Raw genomic sequence first — 18,079 nt, forward strand, 5'->3', positions numbered from 1 at the left:
TCTCTTTTTAAAAAGAACAAAATTTTTATTTAATATTAACAATTATTTTCTCAGGATCCTCTGGGCCACTTAACAAAATTTAGGTATGTCAATATATATTTATTATAGATATTTATCAGTGAATATGCATATAAATTCCCAGTGTACAAATTTCAGAGTGCATAGCTCTCTTAGACTATAAACAGGTTTAAAGACTTGACTTAAAAATACATGCTTGCGGGGCCTCCCTGGAGGCGCAACGGTTTAAGACACAGCACTATGAAGCCATCAGCAGCCGCTGTGGCACAAGTTCAATCCCTGGCCAGGGAGGTGACCCACATGGCGCAGCAGACCTTTCCTGACTTGCCTACTGCTCCCCTCAGCAGTGTATTTCAGTCAATCTGCCTGTTCTGCTCCCCACTCTGTCTCTGGTGAATCCTCTCACCCTCCACACCTCTGGCCTGTATGCCAGTTCTTGTATGCATATGTAAATTAATCTTTAAAAAAAACCACAAGCTTGCAAATAAATATTTTAAAAGTTTAAATGCGGAAATTTAGATAGAAGACCAAATGCCCATTATTTTATTATAATGACTAAATTTATGTTAGTAATAAAAAAGCATACTTATAAAGATAGATTAGTGATGAGAGGAGAACCCTGTAGTGCAGGAAGGGCACAGTGCAGGATCTCTATGATCCGAGCAGATGGGTGAAGGAGGAGAGTCCTGGTGCCCTCGGTGGCTTTTTCAGGCTTTTATTGCATTTACCAGGCACACGGCAGGCAGGGGTGCCACTTCTCTCATATAACCTTAGACCCGAGAGTGTAGGCATGTGCTGTAACATAAAGCAATGATTTCAACTTCCTCTCTCTGTTGAAAGGCCGTGAGCAATTCATAGCAGAAAACTCATAGCACTTCCCAAAGGGCAGAGCAGGTGCCCTGATTTTAAGTAGAGCATAAAACACAAACACAATTGGCCACATGAAATGCCTGAGCACAGGGAATCTGCTATAAACCAGATTATTGCCATCTCCTGCCTGATATGTAAGTTGACCTCTCTGAGGCAAGAAAGATTCCCCATACTGGTGATGTTTCCGGTCCCTCTTCCTTTTCTTTCTTGTCCTCAGATTTATGAGAGGGCACTTGGGGTCTTGGTGTATCTTGGAATCTGAGAGGAATCTTGAATGACTCCGTTGCTGGGATCATTCCCCGCTAGGCCAGAACCTGAAATTCATGATGCTAGAGCAGTTTTATTCAGGTTTGTCCCCATCAGTAACTTCTACAGAACCGTGAGCCTAGGAAGCTTATTAAATGTTGTTATCTTGGATAAATCAATAGAATTAGAAGGAATCTCAGAGGTCAGGACTTAGAAGAGACAAAAGGGAGACAGCTATAAAGGCAGAAACTGCTCCACAGTACTCTGCCCCCATAATTGCTTAGAAGAGAATTTGAGTCACAGGGTTCTGAGAAACACAGCTTAAACCAATGATCTGACCTGATTTCCTCATTTTACGATGAAGGGATGGATCTTCATGCAGTTTTACAGCTGGATACGGGTGCCATTGGGACAGCTCATCCAGATGTCCTGATTCCTGGTTCCCATGTATCCTTTCACCTCCCCCCTAGTTTATCTACCTCCTGAGACCTGTGTCCATCTGACTGATCCATAAACTTCTGTCTGAGGCCTTCCTGGCCTGCTTTTTAATAATCTGCAGTAGGATTTTTAGCTGCCTCCTCAACTGAGGCTCCTCAAAGTCCTCATTTAACTGGTTTTTATCACTAACAGGAGTCTCAGAGGAAGTCCTGAGTCTTGGAGCTGCATGGAGCCTGAAGTGCCTTCTGCTGGGCTTTGCCTACCCCTTCAGATTCTGGATGCTGGCCTGGACCTCAGACCTTGCCAGGATTCCCTGTACGACTCCTGGCATTACCTACTGGCTGGAACCCCAAACTGAATTCTTGCTACAACTGGCTTTGGGTTCATGGTTCCCATCATTGTCTAGTGTCTCCAAGTCTTGGCCCCAGCGGTGGTCTGGAAATGTCTGTCCTAGGCTGTGACCAGAGTTGTTTATTCTGCCCTGGAATCTGATATGAAAGGAGCAACTGATAGATAATCTGCCTGCATGTGTTTAAGCAGCTTTCATGGATTAACACTAAGGTAACATGATGTAGTAGAAAAAGTGTGAACTTTGAAATCCAGCTGACCAGATAACTGTGCATGGTAGGTGATTTGCCTGACTATTCTGAAGCGATATCTTCATCTCAGGATGGGAAAAATAAAACTTATCCTCCTGAGTGTTAAAAAGGTTAGAGATGATGTATCTAAACTACAAGTAAATAAATAAAATAAATGTAAATAAATCTAAAGCAAAAAAAGCACATTAGGGAACTATTAAGTTAAATTGTCTGCATTTATACCATAGGGACTAAGTACTGATTTTCTGATGAATTTGTAATACTGAAGGATCCTGAAGCTTTGAAGTAACAAAACTATATTATAATCAGAATCCTTTATGTTTTTCCTACTTAGAATATTGGTAGGTAATAGTACTAAAAGGAGAGCCGACATTGATTATTTGTTCAGTATGTACTAAGCAGCTGCTAAATACTCTACATATGCCATCTAATGCAATTTTCACAGCATTCTGATATAGTAGTATCAAAACTCTTATTTTTACATAGGAAATGGAATTTAGGAAGTTCAATAAAGTAATCAAGTTACATGAAGAGCAAGTGACAAAGCTGGGATTTGAGGTAAAGTTTGATTCTTTTGCGAACATTGTTAAGGAGGAGCCCTTAGAGTCTCTATTTTCTCACCGAGGCCTATGAGGAAAGGTTTCCCTCGCTCTCTCCCCATGTGGAAAACTGCTGAGGAGGAGGCTTTCATCTCTCTCCACCCCAGCACTCACTCCTCCCCAAAGAAGCAGGACATAGCGGGGCTAACAGTGTTCTAGCTGATGGCCTCTGAGGCAGGAATGTCTGCTCCTCCTTCTCCTTTCCCACCTCCACTGCGTAGTGAGCTCTCCACTTTCTGGGCGCCATTTTAGCACTACAGCAAGTAGTACTTTTCAACTTAGCGTTCACCAGGAATCTCTGTGCTTTGTATTTCTCAAAAAAGTCTTTATTTTTAAATTATTTAAGACTCACAAGAAATTAAAAAAACAGAGCACAGAGTTTCTGTGTACACTTCACTGAGTTTTCCCCAAAGATAACATCTGACATAAACAGAGTACATTATCAAAATTAGGAAATTAACTTTGGTGCAATACTATTTTTTTAAAGATTTATTTATTTATACAAGAACTGGGGTACAGGCCAGATGTGCGGGAGGGTGAGAGGATTCACTAGAGACAGAGTGGGGAACAGAACAGCCAGATGGACCGAAATACACTGCTGAGGGGAGCAGCGGGTGAGACAGGAGAGGTCTGCTGCGCCATGTGGGATTCTCGCCGGCTGGCAGGGATTGAACCTGCGCTGCAGAGGCTGCAGACAGCTTCACAGTGCAGCACTCAACTGCCTGCGCCACCAGGGAGGCCCTGGTGCGATACTATTAAGTGAACTACAGACCCTATCAGAATTTTAGCCAGTATTTGTATCTCTGTTTGTGTATATTTCTATGAAACACATCACATGTATAATGTGACCACTGCTGTAGTCAGGACACTAAAGTAGTTCACACAGAACTATTTCATCTTGCAAACAAAAGAAAATCTCCCTCCCTTTTCAGTCATACCCTTATCCCAACCATAACCCCCGACAACCTCTGATCTATTCTCCATCATTATATACTCATCTTTTGAGAATGCAATGTAAATGGAACCATACAATGTTTAACCATATGATATTGGCTTTTCCCAGGTTGTTGCATGTATAAATAGCTTGTTCCCTTTTTATTGCTGACTAGTGTTTCATTGCATGGATATACAACACATTTTTTTTTTAATCCATACACTTGTCAAAGGATGTTTGGGTTGCTTCCAGTTGTTGACTATTATATATAAAGCTGCTATAAACATTTGTCTACAAGTTTTGTTGCACCTGAATTTTTATTTCTCTAGGGTAAATACCCAGAAGTGTGAATGCTGAGTATATGTTTAACTTTACAAGAATCTGTTAAACTGTTTTCCAAGGTAGCAATACTATTTTATATTCCTACCAGCAAAGCGTAAGACACAGTTTTGCCGCATCCTTGCTGACGTTTGGCATTGTCAGTATGTGTGGTTTTAGGCTTGTGTGGAAGAACAGAAACCTTGGACATCATTTGATTATCAGTCTTGTGTATTTATAGGCACTGTAACTGCTCTGAATCTTAGATGGGAATGGAGTATATATTAGGCTCCTAACTCTTATCAAGCATCTCCTATATGTTAGACACTGTGGTAAGTGTTAAGCAAAAATAATGTATTTGACTCTAAGGACTCAAAATATACTAGAGGAAGTGGGTAAGTGAATAGATCAATATAATAATGAATCAATGTAGTAATATAGGTATGTGCAAAGTGCTATGGGCATTGATAAAGGAAGTATGCCTTAGAAGAGTGGTTCTTAAATTTTAGAATTCACCAGAATCCCCTGGAGAGCTTGTTAGTATACAAAGCTAGTCATTATCCCCCCAGAGTTTCATATTAAGCAGGGTCTAGAGTAGGGCCCCAAGAATTTGTATTTCTAACAAGTGCCCAGATGACAGTGATGTTGCTGGTCCAGGGCCCACAATTTGTTGGATAGACATTTGTCTTAACGGGTAAATGGGAGCTTGTCAGGTGAAAAACGAGAAGAGTCATGAAGCAAGGATGAGCATGAACAAAAGTGTGGTGCATGGTATGCTTGAGGAATGGCCACTGCTTAGTGTGTTGGGAGGACAACTTAATTTAAAAGGAGTAAGTGGATATTGTAGTTTAGAGCCATCGTGTAACCATCTCTGGAAGTTTTTCATCTTGCAAAAATAAAATTCTATACTGTTAAACAATACCCCCTTTCTTTCTCCCTTCCTGTTCCTGGCAACCAACATTCTATTTTTTATTTCTATGAATCTGACTATATTAGATGCCTCATAAAGTGGATTCATAGAGTAATTTGTAATTTTGTGACTGGCTTATTTCACTTAACATAATGTTCTCAAGATTCAGCCACGTTGTAACATGTGCCAGAATTCCTTCCTTTTTAAAGATTGAATAATATTACATTATACATAAATAGTGGATTTTACTTACCTATTATTCTGTCCATGGACCCTTGCTCTGCTTATTTATTTATTTATTTATTTATTTATTTATTTATTTGGAGGGAAGGAGAGGACCCAATCACTAAAGTTGACATCCAGAGATTTAAACTGTCATCTTTTATTTTTTTAAATATTTTTATTTTATTCATTTATGCATACAAGAGCTGGGGTGCAAACCAGAGGTGTGGGAGGTGAGAGGATTCACCAGAGACAGAGTGGGAAGCAGAACAGGCCGATGGACTGAAATACACTGCTGAGGAGAGCAGTGGGTGAGACAGGAGAGGTCTGCTGCACCATGTGGGTACCTCCCTGGCCAGGGATCGAACTCGCATTGCAGTGGCTGTGGATAGCTTCATAGTGCTGAGATTTAACCCCTTGCACCACTAGGGAGGCCCTACCCATCATCTTTTTTTTTTTTTTTTAAAGATTTTATTTATTTATTTATACATACAAGCACTGGGTACAGTCAGAAGCTCGGGAGGGTGAGAGAATTCTCCAGAGCCAGAGTGGGGAGCAGAGCAGGCAGAAGGACCGAAGTACACTGCTGAGGGGAGCAGCGGGCGGCAGGAGAGGTCTGCGCGCCATGTGGGACCCTCCTTCGGTGGCCGGGGAGCAGCCGGGGATTGAACCGGTGCCGCTGAGGCTGCGGGCAGCTTCGCAACCCAGCGCTCAACCGCTGCGCCACCGGGGAGGCCCCTTTACCCATCATCTTTTAATAAGGTACCTGGTATCACCATGAGAGTGTGAAAAGTTGACATTTATGGAGCTATTTTTAAAATGGAACCTGGTGGCCATTACAGGGGAAATCTTATTACTTACCTCATTTGAACTAAGTAAAAACTTTTGAATTGAGCCAGAAAGCAACTGTTTTTTTAAAAAAAAAAACATCAGGCAAACAATTATTTGAGAAGTCATCCAGATCACAAGAATGGATGGTTATGGACTTTTTGCCAAAGAACAGAATCAGTAACCAATTACATATAGCCAACAATAGTTTAAGGTTTGTTAACACTTATTAACTCTTCTTTAACCACTTAACTTCTTTTTTTCCCATGAAGCTCCCTGACGTTGTCCTTCTTTGGGGAACCTTTCAGGTTTCTACCTAAAGTTGTCTACCCTGAATTGCAATTATTTGAACCCAAATAAACATGCTTTTTGTCTTTTTAAAAGCCCCCCCTGGATTTTTAGGTTAACAAGAGACAGAAAGTGTTAGAATTTGGATTCAAAATGGTAACTGAAGTGATTAAACAGGACAATTTGAATTCAGGAGTCTAGGTAGACTCATAAGACTAAGACATATAAGCCAGATGCTGGGGACATGAAAGGACAAACAATGGTAATTTAGGAATTGAACATACAAGGATGCCTATAACCAGGAAATCATTCTGAGGAAGAAATACAAAAAGAATCAAACTGAGAGTAAACTCTGAGTGAGACTACAGTTCATCAAGCAGGGTCAGGGAGTGCAAAAAATTAGCCCAAGTCCCAGTATGGGGTGGTACTAGAAAGGCCCGGGCTACCATACATATCTAGGATTTGGGCAGGTAGTGGGCCACCAGAAAGGAATAAAGACTTTATTCCCTTTCAACCTCTGGCCCAGGGCATGCTGAGTTGCTTGAGATGGGGTTTGGGTATGAAAGTAAAAACAGGAAACTTATATTGGATTCTGGAGCTAACTGCCAACATTCAAAGGGCTGTGGCTACTTTAATTCCCATCCAGTTTGTGCCAATATCACCAGGTGTGGATTTGGTAAAGCTGCAGGGATATCTATGTAGTGGGGATGCTTGAGGTCTGGAAAGTTTTAATTATGGTGATGAAGCACATGGTGTAAAATAAAATTAGTACTAATTTAGAGCACTTATTTTCTTGTGCCTAGAGCCAAAGACTTCTAGATTCTGGGTGTGGGATATGGATTCTAACATTTGGGAACTAAAAGGAGTCAGCTGTAAAAAGAGGGGTATAGATGTTAGAAGATGATCAGTTCTTTACAATCCTAGGTTGTATGGCCATGGAGCTGGTCCAATGTTCAGAATGGGAAATAACTGTTCAGATGTTAACTGTTAAATAACTGTTCAGATGTTAACTGTTCAGATGTACTGTTACATAAATAACAGTACTAGCATTTATTCCCCTTTTCTCTTTTTTCTTCCTCTTTTAAAGAGTTAAGAATGTATAGGTTCACAGAGACACTCTATGGGGGGTAGGGGGCGGGAGGGGAAGGTTTGGGGTCAAAATAAGGGGGTTGCAATTGTATGGGGAATATAAAAATAAAATTTATTATTAAAAAAATTGCTTTTAAGCATAAAAAAAAGAATGTATAGGTTCAGATGTGTAGAAAAAAATTAACATGTTTTAGTTTCAATGAAAGGATATTGTATTAACTGCTACGGAACATAGACAGACCTCAGGAACCTCTCTTGGAAAACTTGGCCATACTCACTTGAGTGGTGAGTATGACTTGGATTTTTTCCAGAGAGCACAAGCTCACGCTTTTGAGGATTTGGAGAGGTTAAGACTGCAATGCCAAATCACAGAGGGGAGAAACATGAGTAAAACAATTGCTTTTGGTTGTTATGAGCCTGATACTTGGTGCCATTCTCCTTATCCTAAAGATTATGCATGACTGGGGTGTCTCTACATGTGTGAATTCTGTTTAAAATACATGAAGAGCCAAACAATACTCCACCGAAATGTGACTAAGTATGTGTGGAAACACCCACCCAGTGATGAGATTATTGCAAAGGCTCAATCTCTGTGTTTGCACTGGTTAGCAAGAAAAACAAGATCTACTGCCAAAACCTGTGCATGTTGGCCAAGATTTTTCTGGACCATGAGACATTACATTATGATGTGGCACCCTTTCTGTTCTGTGAGGACAGAAGTGGACACACTAACTGTCAGCTGATTGGATATTATTCCAAGGAAAAGATTCATTCCTCAACTACAATGCATCCTGTATCCTAACTATGCCTCAGCACATGTGGCAGGACTATGGCAAGATGCTCACTGATTTCAGTTATTTCCAGAGTGGAAGAAAAAGTTGGGTCCCCAGAACATCCACTCTCAAACCTGGAGCTCATAAGCTATCATAGTTACTGGAAAGAAGTACTTCTTTACCTGCATAATTTCCAGGGCAAAGAGATTTTTATCAAGGAAATTAGCCAGGAGACAGTATTGGAAAGGAAATCACCTACTTTTAAGGAGACAGGACCTGACTGATGGGTGGAGGGCAGAGGCCAAGAGATCCGACTCCAAAAAAATCATGGATCCAAGGTGTTTAACATGGACCCTTCTGAAGGGCACTTAATGTGACCTGTTACCCTGAGCCAGCAAACCCCAGCAGTAGGAATCCATGCCCTAAGAATCTGCCATTTCTGTTGCTCCTTGTCAGTAGTAAGTACATTATGCTTTGGAAAACACCCTCTAGCCCCCCGCCGCCCCCAGGACTGTCTTGGCTCTGACCTGACTTTCATGTATACTGCAGATGTCGGTTCTTAGGATCTGTTCTTTCAGCCTCAGTGGGGTTGCCTGGATGGGACCTCTGTTAGACTTGAGCGTGGATCCCTTGCAGCATTGACCCAAAGTGTGTTTGTACCGTACCTGCCGGGTCACTTGCTCTCTCCTCATGTTCTTTAGGCCCTTGAAGTTGTATATAAAATAATGCTTCTTGCCACCTAGTGGTCACCAGGCCTCCAAATGTGGTTGCCACTACCAGGAACTTTCCAGTTAGTCCTTACAGGTTTATTTTGGAAGGCAAGGGAGAGGCAGTGCTTCTATGTGTGTACGGGGAGGGTGCATTCCCTTTGAATTTCATCTCACTTTAATTTTTTCCCCTCCATTTTATTGGAAGACCTTTTTTTTATCAGGCTGACCAGAGCCATACTTATGAAAAGTCCCCAGGGATTAATTCTGGCAACAGCACATACTCTGTCTGAATGAGATGGAGAGGATGGTGGTGATTATGTATTTTGATTTGAGTTCACCTGTGGGCAGTGGGCAGTGCCTTGGTGGAAAGTAATGAATACTCTTTGCCTCACTCAAAAAAAATTAACATTTTTAGAGAATCATATTCATAGATAAGCTTCTCTAATTTGCCAGTTCTTCTGTGCCAGCGCATGTTTCTAGCAAACAAAAATGCACTAATAAATCTATCAGGGGCAGAAAGGCAGTGGGGGACACTGCAGCTGCAGCATCCAGGAGTGACAATGATTAATTCCTACATCTGCTCAGTCAGATAGAAACAAAGGTCACTGTGCATAGATTAGCATCCTGATCACACTGCCTCTCCCTCTCATCCTTCTCTCTCTCTCTCTCTCTCTCTCTCTCTCTCTTTCACACTCACACACACACACACACACACACACACACACACGGCCAGTATCTTTCACCACTGCTAATGGCAAAATGCAAATGCTTTAGAAATGTGTACTATGTGACATCCCTCTCCTCTCAAGAAGCAAGCTATCTAGTGTGATGGAGCTGGAAATAGGCATAGCATAGGATCAGAAACTGATTGTCAGATTACTGTCTAATCTTGTTAGCATCCAAATTAAGTGAAAATTTGATGTTCAGCTACATTTAGGAAGACAATAGGGACAGGAAATTTAAGAACAAAATCTCTAATGCAGTAATTTGATCATAAAGCCAGAGCATCATCTTAATAGATAAGTTATAGGTCTCTCATAAATGCACTTTGTTGGGTTAAGGAAGTTCTAGTCCTAGTTTGTTGAGGCTCTATCAGAAATATAATCTTGTTAAATGCTTTTTTTATATCTGTTAAGGTGATGCTATGGTTTTTTTAAAGTTGGTATATACTGTAAATTATATTGATAGATCTGGGCCTCCCTGGTGGCACAGGAGTTAAAGTTTCAGTGCTATCAAGCTATCGCCAGCCACTGTGGCCTGATCATAGTAAGAAACGCTATTTCAGTGAAGCAGTAGAACACATGTGGACATTTGGCATTACCTAAGAAAGAATTTGGAAGTTGATTCTCTGTCCTCATGTTCAACAGATTCCTAAATACATAGTCACTTCCTATTTATGCTGCTTACAATTGTAGATACCTGAAAGATTGATTCTCTCATAATAATATTGGGCTAGGAAGGTTATTTTTGATTGCCAAATTATAAATATTTAGTTCAATGAATTATCAAAAAGGAAACATCTATATAACTACCACCCACATCAAGAAAGAGAATATTACAAGACCTCAAAATCTCCACTGTGGCCTGAGTTTGATCCCCTGACAGGGAGGTAACCCATATGGCATAGTAGACCTCTCCTATCTCTCCAGCTGCTCCCCTCAGCAGTGTATTTCAGTAGATCTGCCTATTCTGCTCCCCACTCTGACTCTGGTAAATCCTCTCATGCTCTACCCCTCACCCCCATCTCTGGCCTACATCCCAGTTCTTGTATGCATAAATAAATAAAAATAAATTTTTAAAAAATTATATTGATAGATCTGTGCATATCAAACCAATCCTGCATTCCTTGTAATCTCACTTTGTCATGAGGCATTATCCTTTTGGTACTTGGCTGTATAAAATTTTGCTTAGGATTTCTTATCTGCATTCATGAGGGATATTTAGCTTAAAGTTTGTTTTTTAATTTTAATTTTACTTTAAATTTTTTAATTCTCTAATCTTGAAAGTTTGTTTTTTCTAATGTCTTTGTTAGGTTTAAATGTTAGGGTAAAGCTAACCTCACAGAATGAATTAGGAAATGCTCCATGATTTTCAATGTTTTAGAAAAGTTTGTATAAATATGTATATGCCTACAGGCACAGGGCAATTGGGTGTCTCTTGCTTAAGGTCTTATGCAAGACTTAGGTCAAGGGGTCAGTCTTGGCTGCTGTCTTTCAAGGCAGGATAAGAGAAATTATGCTTCTAAGCTCATTAATTTTGCTGTTAGCAGACCTCAGAGATCTGTTTTCACACTCACTTACATGGGTGTTAGTAAGTCTCATGACCTTGTTGAGTGCAGACTGGAAACATTTTGTTTGCAATGAGGGCATTTACACAAAGCAACTCTCCAACACAACAGGTGGTTCAGGTGGTTCCCCTCAGAGTAAGCAAGTGAAAGAGTTAGAAATCCAAAATGGAAGTCACTGTCCTTTGTAACCTTGCCCTGAAAGTGACATCTCATGAATAAGCATGCCAGTAAGTACAGTCCATCATAAGGACACAGGATTTCACAAGAGTATGACTACCTGGAGATAGGAATCATTGAAGAACATGTTAGAGACTGCCTATCATAATTGTTCCTAACATCACCTTATTATCTTTCTAATAATCTTAGAGTCTTTAGTGATAAGACCTATTCCTTTATTATTTGAGTAATTATACTTTCTTTTTTTCCCCCTGATCTCTTGGATTAGAGGTTGGGAAATTTATTTTTTTATCTTTGTACAAAGCTTTAATTTCATTGTCTATTCTTGTTATTTTCTGAATTCTGTTTTCTCAGTTTCCACTCTGATTTATATTATTTCCTTTTTTCTTGCTTATTTTGGAACTTGTTTGCTCTTTTTATCCCTCCTGTTTAAGGTGGGTATTTCTTCTTTTTCTAAAATGGAGTTTGGAGCTAAAATTAGCACTAAATACTGCTTTAATGACATTGAACAAATTTTGATATGTTGCATTTTCATTTTCATTCAGTTGAAAATAGTTTCTAATTTCTCTTTTATATTTCTTCTTGACCATGGGTTATTTCAAAGTGTTCTATTTAGTTTCTACATATTTCAGGATTTTCCAGAGAGCATTCTGTTATGGAATTTTAATTTAATTCCATTTTGTGGTCAGAGAACATACTCTGTATGACTTGAATTCTTTTAAATTTAATGAGATTTTTGGCCCAGAATATGCTCTATTTTGGTAAATGTTCCATGTGTTCTTGAAAACAATATGTATTCTGCTGTTGTTGGGTGTAGGATTATATAAATGTCAATTTAGGTTAAGTTGGTTGATGGTGCTGTTCAAGTCTTCTAAATCTTTACTCATTTCCTTGTATATTCTACATTTTAAAATTTTATCAAAATGCAATATCTGCAACTAAACTTGAAAATTAATATATTCTTTTAATTTTAAAATATCTTTCTTCCTCCAGTACACACAGGCATATGCACTAACATACATACACAAAGTTACAAATTCATAGAACACAGAACTGGAATTAAATGAAGCATCTAATTGTGAAGCAGCAACTTTGAACAAATTTTACTATTTAAGAAAGCACTTTTGCATCTGGATTATTTTCTCTTTCCTTGTCTGACCTTATAGTTACTTAATTGCAAAATGTGCTCTATTCATAGTACTTCTTAATATTTTATTGCTTATGCCAATTCATGTCCCCACTGCAAGTAAGGCAGAAAGTAAAATCTATAGTACAATGAAAGAAATATGTGTATTTCTACTTTAACATTGTTTATAAGTATTCTATTTTCAACAGATTATATAAATATTTTTAAAACTTTGCATTTTACAAGATTGTTTATAAAATATAGGTTATGGGACAAAGAGTAAATATTACAGTTGAAACATTTAACATTGCAACCAGAATACTAATAAAAATAATTATTATTACAATTAAAACACTAGCATTCAGTAAATGTCCACTACCATGTGAACCCAAGATCATAGCTGATTTTTTCAGTCTTAAATTTGCACAATGTATGTCCTCAGGTTATTTATCTCCAATGAAAAAAATGTCATTAAAATTGAAAACATGCTATGGATCTGTACTTTCTTCAACAATCAATTTAAAAAAAAAAAAAAAAGATTTATTTATTTATTTATACAAGCACTGGGTATAGTCAGAAGTGCAGGAGGGTGAGAGAATTCACCAGAGCCAGAGCAGGGAGCAGAGCAGGCAGGAGGACCGAAGTACACCGCTGAGGGGAGCAGCAGGCGGCAGGAGAGGTCTGCGCGCCATGTGGGACCCTCCTCCGGTGGCCGGGGAGTGGGGGGGGGGGGAGCAGCCGGGGATCGAACCAGCGCTGCAGAGGCTGCGGGCAGCTTCGCAACCCAGCGCTCAACCGCTGCGCCACCGGGGAGGCCCAAAAACCAATTATTTTTAAACACAAGGGAAATGTCTTCTTTATCTACTGCTACAGCTTCACTAGATAGCTCAATATAGGAATGATACCAGTTCTTGAAGTTGTTAAACTAGCTTCACATGTATTAGGGAGGTACTGCCATAGCATTCTTAGCGTAAGGTTTACTTCTTAGCAGAAAGCTTGTCCCTGAATGTTTCAAAATATTGATTTGCTGGGGGCAAAAGTGACAGATGAACCAATGATATCATTTACTTACATGTCAATCATGTATTAATTTGCATTATAAGGACTATGTTTCAGTAGAAAAGATGGTATGCCATAATTCTCTAATCTTGAAATGCATAGTATTCCTAATCATTTTGTTAGCATCAGCCACCATTGGGATTTAAATCTCTTTCCTCCCACTCAAGGGATCACTGAAAACATATTTACTGCACACTGATTATGCTCCAGAGCCTGTTCTAAATGTTGGAGACAGAGGTGAACTGACAGACCAGGTCCCTGTCTTCACAGGTTTTATATTCTGGTGGGGAATACAGACAATATACCGGGAACTCAGTAAATACATTAATATCCAAGAGTTATACTTGCCTTTAAAAAATAATACAGGGTGATTAGATTTGAAATGATATGTGAGGACTGGGTGGCCATTGGGCAGAAAGACTACTTTAGATAGGAAAATCAGAAGGCTTCTCTAAAGAGATGACATTTGAGTCAAGACTTATGAGAAGAGGGCCTCCCCAGTGGCACAGCAGTTGAGCGCTGGGTTGTGAGGCTGCCCGCGGCCTCTGCAGCACCAGTTCGATCCCCGGCTGCTCCCCGGCCACCGGAGGAGGGTCCCACATGGCACGCAGACCTCTCCTGCCACCCGCTGCTCCCCTCAGCAGTGTACTTCGGTCCTTCTGCCTGCTCTGCTCCCACTCTGGCTCTGGTGAATTCTCTCATCCTCCTGCGCTTCTGACTGTGCCCAGTGCTTGTATAAATAAATAAAAATAAATCTTAAAAAAAAAAAGACTTATGAGAAGAAAGTAGTCATGAGAAGATCTGGAGAAGGTTGTCAGGCAATGGAAACAATAGGGGATGGTAAGGCAAAGACCTTGAGATGGGAGGTCTAAGTGTACTTGAGGAACAGAATGAAAAGTGGCTGGAGCAGCTTTAGAAGTATACACAGGATGGAGTGTCACATGTCACTGCCACATCAAGGTTGACTCAGCATTTAGTCATTGCTGCTCAACAAACCCATATCCTCCATTCCTCAAATGACCAATGGCTCCCCCAAATGCCTGCTAGACAAATCCAACTGCCTGACCCTAATGTGAGTGATAAACCCAGGCAATGGAGCATAAGACACACTTAATAATCACAATGTGTGAGGCTAGAGTGGGACTGGTCAAGTTTGGCCTTTCTGAGGAAGATGTTTAAATCTGATGAGTCTCCTCTGGAAGTTATCTGTGGATCAGGGAGAAGACTGGAACTGGGCTTCTGAGGAGGCAGCCTAGGTCAGCTGAGTAAGATGGAGCACAGAGTGTTAGAGTGGGGGAGATGGAATGAATCTTAGGAAAGGGCTGAACAGCTGTGAAGGGAAGATTCTGTATATCCTTTTAGAAAAAAGTCATCACTGGTTTGTTTTGTCAGTGACAGTTATCCTGATGAGCCCAGGGTAGAATGGTCTGTTGATGCCAGAATTATCTAGGTCAGGTAGTAGGACATCATTATTTTTACAGAAATCTTAGCCCATCTAGATTGGTTCTAATTATGTCAGTCATAAACTTTAATGTTGCTTTGGAATAGTTCTCAATATGCTCTCTGTTTTTAATTATAAATACCCCATCTTCTCAGAAGGGTCATATGCTCCTTTATGAGAAGAGACTCTTCACTCTCTTCTTTGGCTATCTATATAGTAGTTAACACAACTCTGGGCTAGCACAATCTTCTCAAGAGGAAAAAGTCTCAAGTAGCTTAATGCTACTGTAGGAGACAAACTTTGCTACTATCAGTAACTCCTGGTGACAAAATGGTATAACATTCAGTACCATGGGTGCACTTGGTTCAGTAGCATGGGAGAACTTGATTCAGGCCATGAGAGCACTTGAGTCAGTACCGTGGGAGCACTTGATCGAGGTCATGGGAACACTTCAGTCAGTACCATGGGAGCACTTAATTTAGGCCATGGGAAACAAGAAACTAGGTATGGTGGCGTCTTACCTGTTCTTCCTGCAGCGAATTGTGAAGGCAAAGAAGAAAATTATCAGAAGAAGTCCACAGCTGAGGAAAGTCCAAACAACACCCAAGAGGACAGGAGATAATGAAGAACTGCTTTTGCTGCTGTAGTGGGAGGAGGTCTGAGAATAGAATACAGCGAAGCTGTTAGGAACAAAGGCTCTTCTGATCAGGCATGAACTGCCCAATCCGTCATCACCTAGGCTGGGAAATACATGTCCTGCATGAACATTTCTCCTCTTCTCGTCCCCCACCCCCCAACAATTATATCTGAGCAGCCCTGACACCCCATGAGTGCTCACTTACAATTGTCCCGCAGAGATCATGAAGGGGTCTCTGATCCAGTCCCTGACCAGGAAAACTGTCACATAATTCAGAGCAGTTTATTTCAGGCTCCATGTCATCATATGCTCTACTTGGTGAGTACCTATTTACAGTCTTGGTTACCCACTGGTAGGTAACCAGCAGATTTTTTACTAAAATGTAAGAGCAACTCAAATCTTTTCTTCACAAGTGCCATTTGCGAGCTGACTTCTGGCTCACAGTCTGGGGTAAACAACCCATTCGGGTGGAAGCAAAGGGTTCTTTTACAAGGTTCCTTCATCAGACACAGTCCAGACTCCTCAGCGGCCAGGACACACCCTGTGAGTGAAGAGTGGGCATTTCAGTAATCATTAGATTACCAAGGTGATGATTCTGGCTTGCCACCAGATGGCAGTCACTGCTCCAAGTAGTCTCAAATGGGTCCCAAAGGAAAGCAATTAAACCTGTTAAGGAACAAATTAGGCAAATTATACATATACATACACATAACCATATATACACATATGTGAAAATAGTTTATTAGAGGTTTTATAGTATTTTATATATTTGAATTATATAGTTATATTTTTATTATATAGTTATACACTTTTTTTATATAGCAAAGGTTTAAATACAGTTAAAGTTTTAAATATATTTAAATATATTTTAACCCTCTACAATAAACAATATTTTAAAAACAAAGGAAGCACATCTAACAATTTTTAGATATAAATCTCTACACTTTCTCTTCAGATCCTTTTGATGGCCCAAATCTATAAAAACCTTAGTTTATAAACATGCGAGGTATATCTTTTTTTTTTCCCTTCTCAAAGTCTCCTGCCCTTCCAAGATCTCTCCATGCAATTCATGTCTTAAACTGTCTGATTTGATTCTGAGTAGTAGTGGACTCAGGTGTTCCATGTTGTGTGCAGGCAATGTCCCTTGGTGGCTCTAGTTTTGTTCTTGCAGGAAGTGGAGAAACATTCTGTGTCCAGTCAGATGGGGGCACAAAAGGGTAGGAAAGCCTTTTGCCTAGAGTTTGTTTTCAAACTTTTAGAAAAACAGAATGAGATAATCTACTCAGGTAATAGAGTAAATTCTCATTTAATCTCATTGAGAGGTTTTTGGAAATTGCAACTTTAATTGAAAGTATAAGGGGGCCTCCCCGGTGGCGCAGCGGTTGAGCGCTGGGTTGCGAAGCTGCCCGCGGCCTCTGCGGTTCCGGTTCCATCCCCGGCTACTCCCCGGCCACCGGAGGAGGGTCCCACATGGCGCGCAGACCTCTCCTGCCGCCCGCTGCTCCCCTCAGCAGTGTACTTCGGTCCTTCTGCCTGCTCTGCTCCCTGCTCTGGCTCTGGTGAATTCTCACACCCTCCCGCGCTTCTGACTGTACCCAGTGCATGTATAAACAAAACAAACAAACAAATAAATAAATCATAAATAAAAATACAGGCCTCAAAAAAAAAAAAAAAAAAAGAAAGTATAAGGAAACTTAGTCCTTGAGTAGTGTCATTTCATATATTGGAGGCTGGGACTTTTTTTTTTTTAAGATTTTTATTTTATTTTTATACCGGGGTACAGGCCAGATGTGCGGGAGGGTGAGAGGATTTACCAGAGACAGAGCGGGGAACAGAACAGGCAGAATGATGAAATATACTGCTGAGGGGAGCAGCGGGCAAGACAGGAGGGTTATGCTGCGCCATGTGGGATTCTTGCCAGCCAGCTGGGATCGAACCCTCGCTGCAGAGGCTGCAGACAGCCTCACAGTGTGGCGCTCAACCGCCTGCGCCGCCAGGGAGGTCCCCACTTTCTTTTTTTCTTATCAACATTAAAACAAAACAACACTGGCTATCTGAGGGCCTGCGACAAGGAGAGAATTTGAGGAGCTCTAGGAATATTCACAGAGTATGGTATTATTTCTCTCAGGTGCTTGCAACTTCTAGAAAGAAGCTCTACCTTGCAGAATAAAAGTAGAAATGCATAAAGGTTCAAATTAGCCTGGTAGAAAAAGGTAGACATGTTCCAAATTCTTTAAAGCAATTAATAGTCTCGCCTGCTGCTCCCCTCAGCAGTGTATTTCCGTAGATTTGCCTGTTCTGCTCCCCACTCTGTCTCTGGTGAATCCTCTCACCCCCCACACCTCTGGCCTACACCTGAGTTCTTGTATGCATAAATAAATAAAAATAAATCTTTTTTAAAAATAAAAAAAGCAATTAATAGAGAAAACAGATTTGAAATTTTACCAATGGGAATCTAAAAGAGGATGCCACTTCTGTTTTCTGTTTTCAAGTTATTCTGTTTTCAAATA

At 40.4% G+C, this 18,079-nt stretch overlaps 1 protein-coding gene and 1 pseudogene across 3 annotated transcripts in view; one reads left to right on the top strand and one right to left on the bottom strand.

Annotated features, from left to right (window-relative positions):
• Positions 1 to 15,867, bottom strand: part of GPR156 (G protein-coupled receptor 156) — a gene marked incomplete at its 5' end in the record, with an annotated part of 41,704 nt that extends 25,837 nt beyond the window's left edge. For both annotated transcript variants that reach the window (XM_084231068.1, XM_084231067.1), the window contains 2 exons: positions 15,454 to 15,590; positions 15,775 to 15,867. In XM_084231068.1, coding sequence (XP_084087194.1) covers positions 15,454 to 15,590; positions 15,775 to 15,867 — 230 coding nt within the window. The remainder of the gene's footprint in view (positions 1 to 15,453; positions 15,591 to 15,774) is intronic.
• LOC311169856 (histone acetyltransferase KAT7-like) lies at positions 6,830 to 8,416 on the top strand (annotated as a pseudogene). Its single transcript has 2 exons — positions 6,830 to 6,946; positions 7,566 to 8,416. The product of its transcript is annotated as a histone acetyltransferase KAT7-like (transcript).
• Positions 15,868 to 18,079: the final 2,212 nt, after the last annotated feature.

This window comes from Talpa europaea, assembly GCF_964194135.1.
Source record: "Talpa europaea genome assembly, chromosome: 4".
NCBI classification, from domain to species: domain Eukaryota; kingdom Metazoa; phylum Chordata; class Mammalia; order Eulipotyphla; family Talpidae; genus Talpa; species Talpa europaea.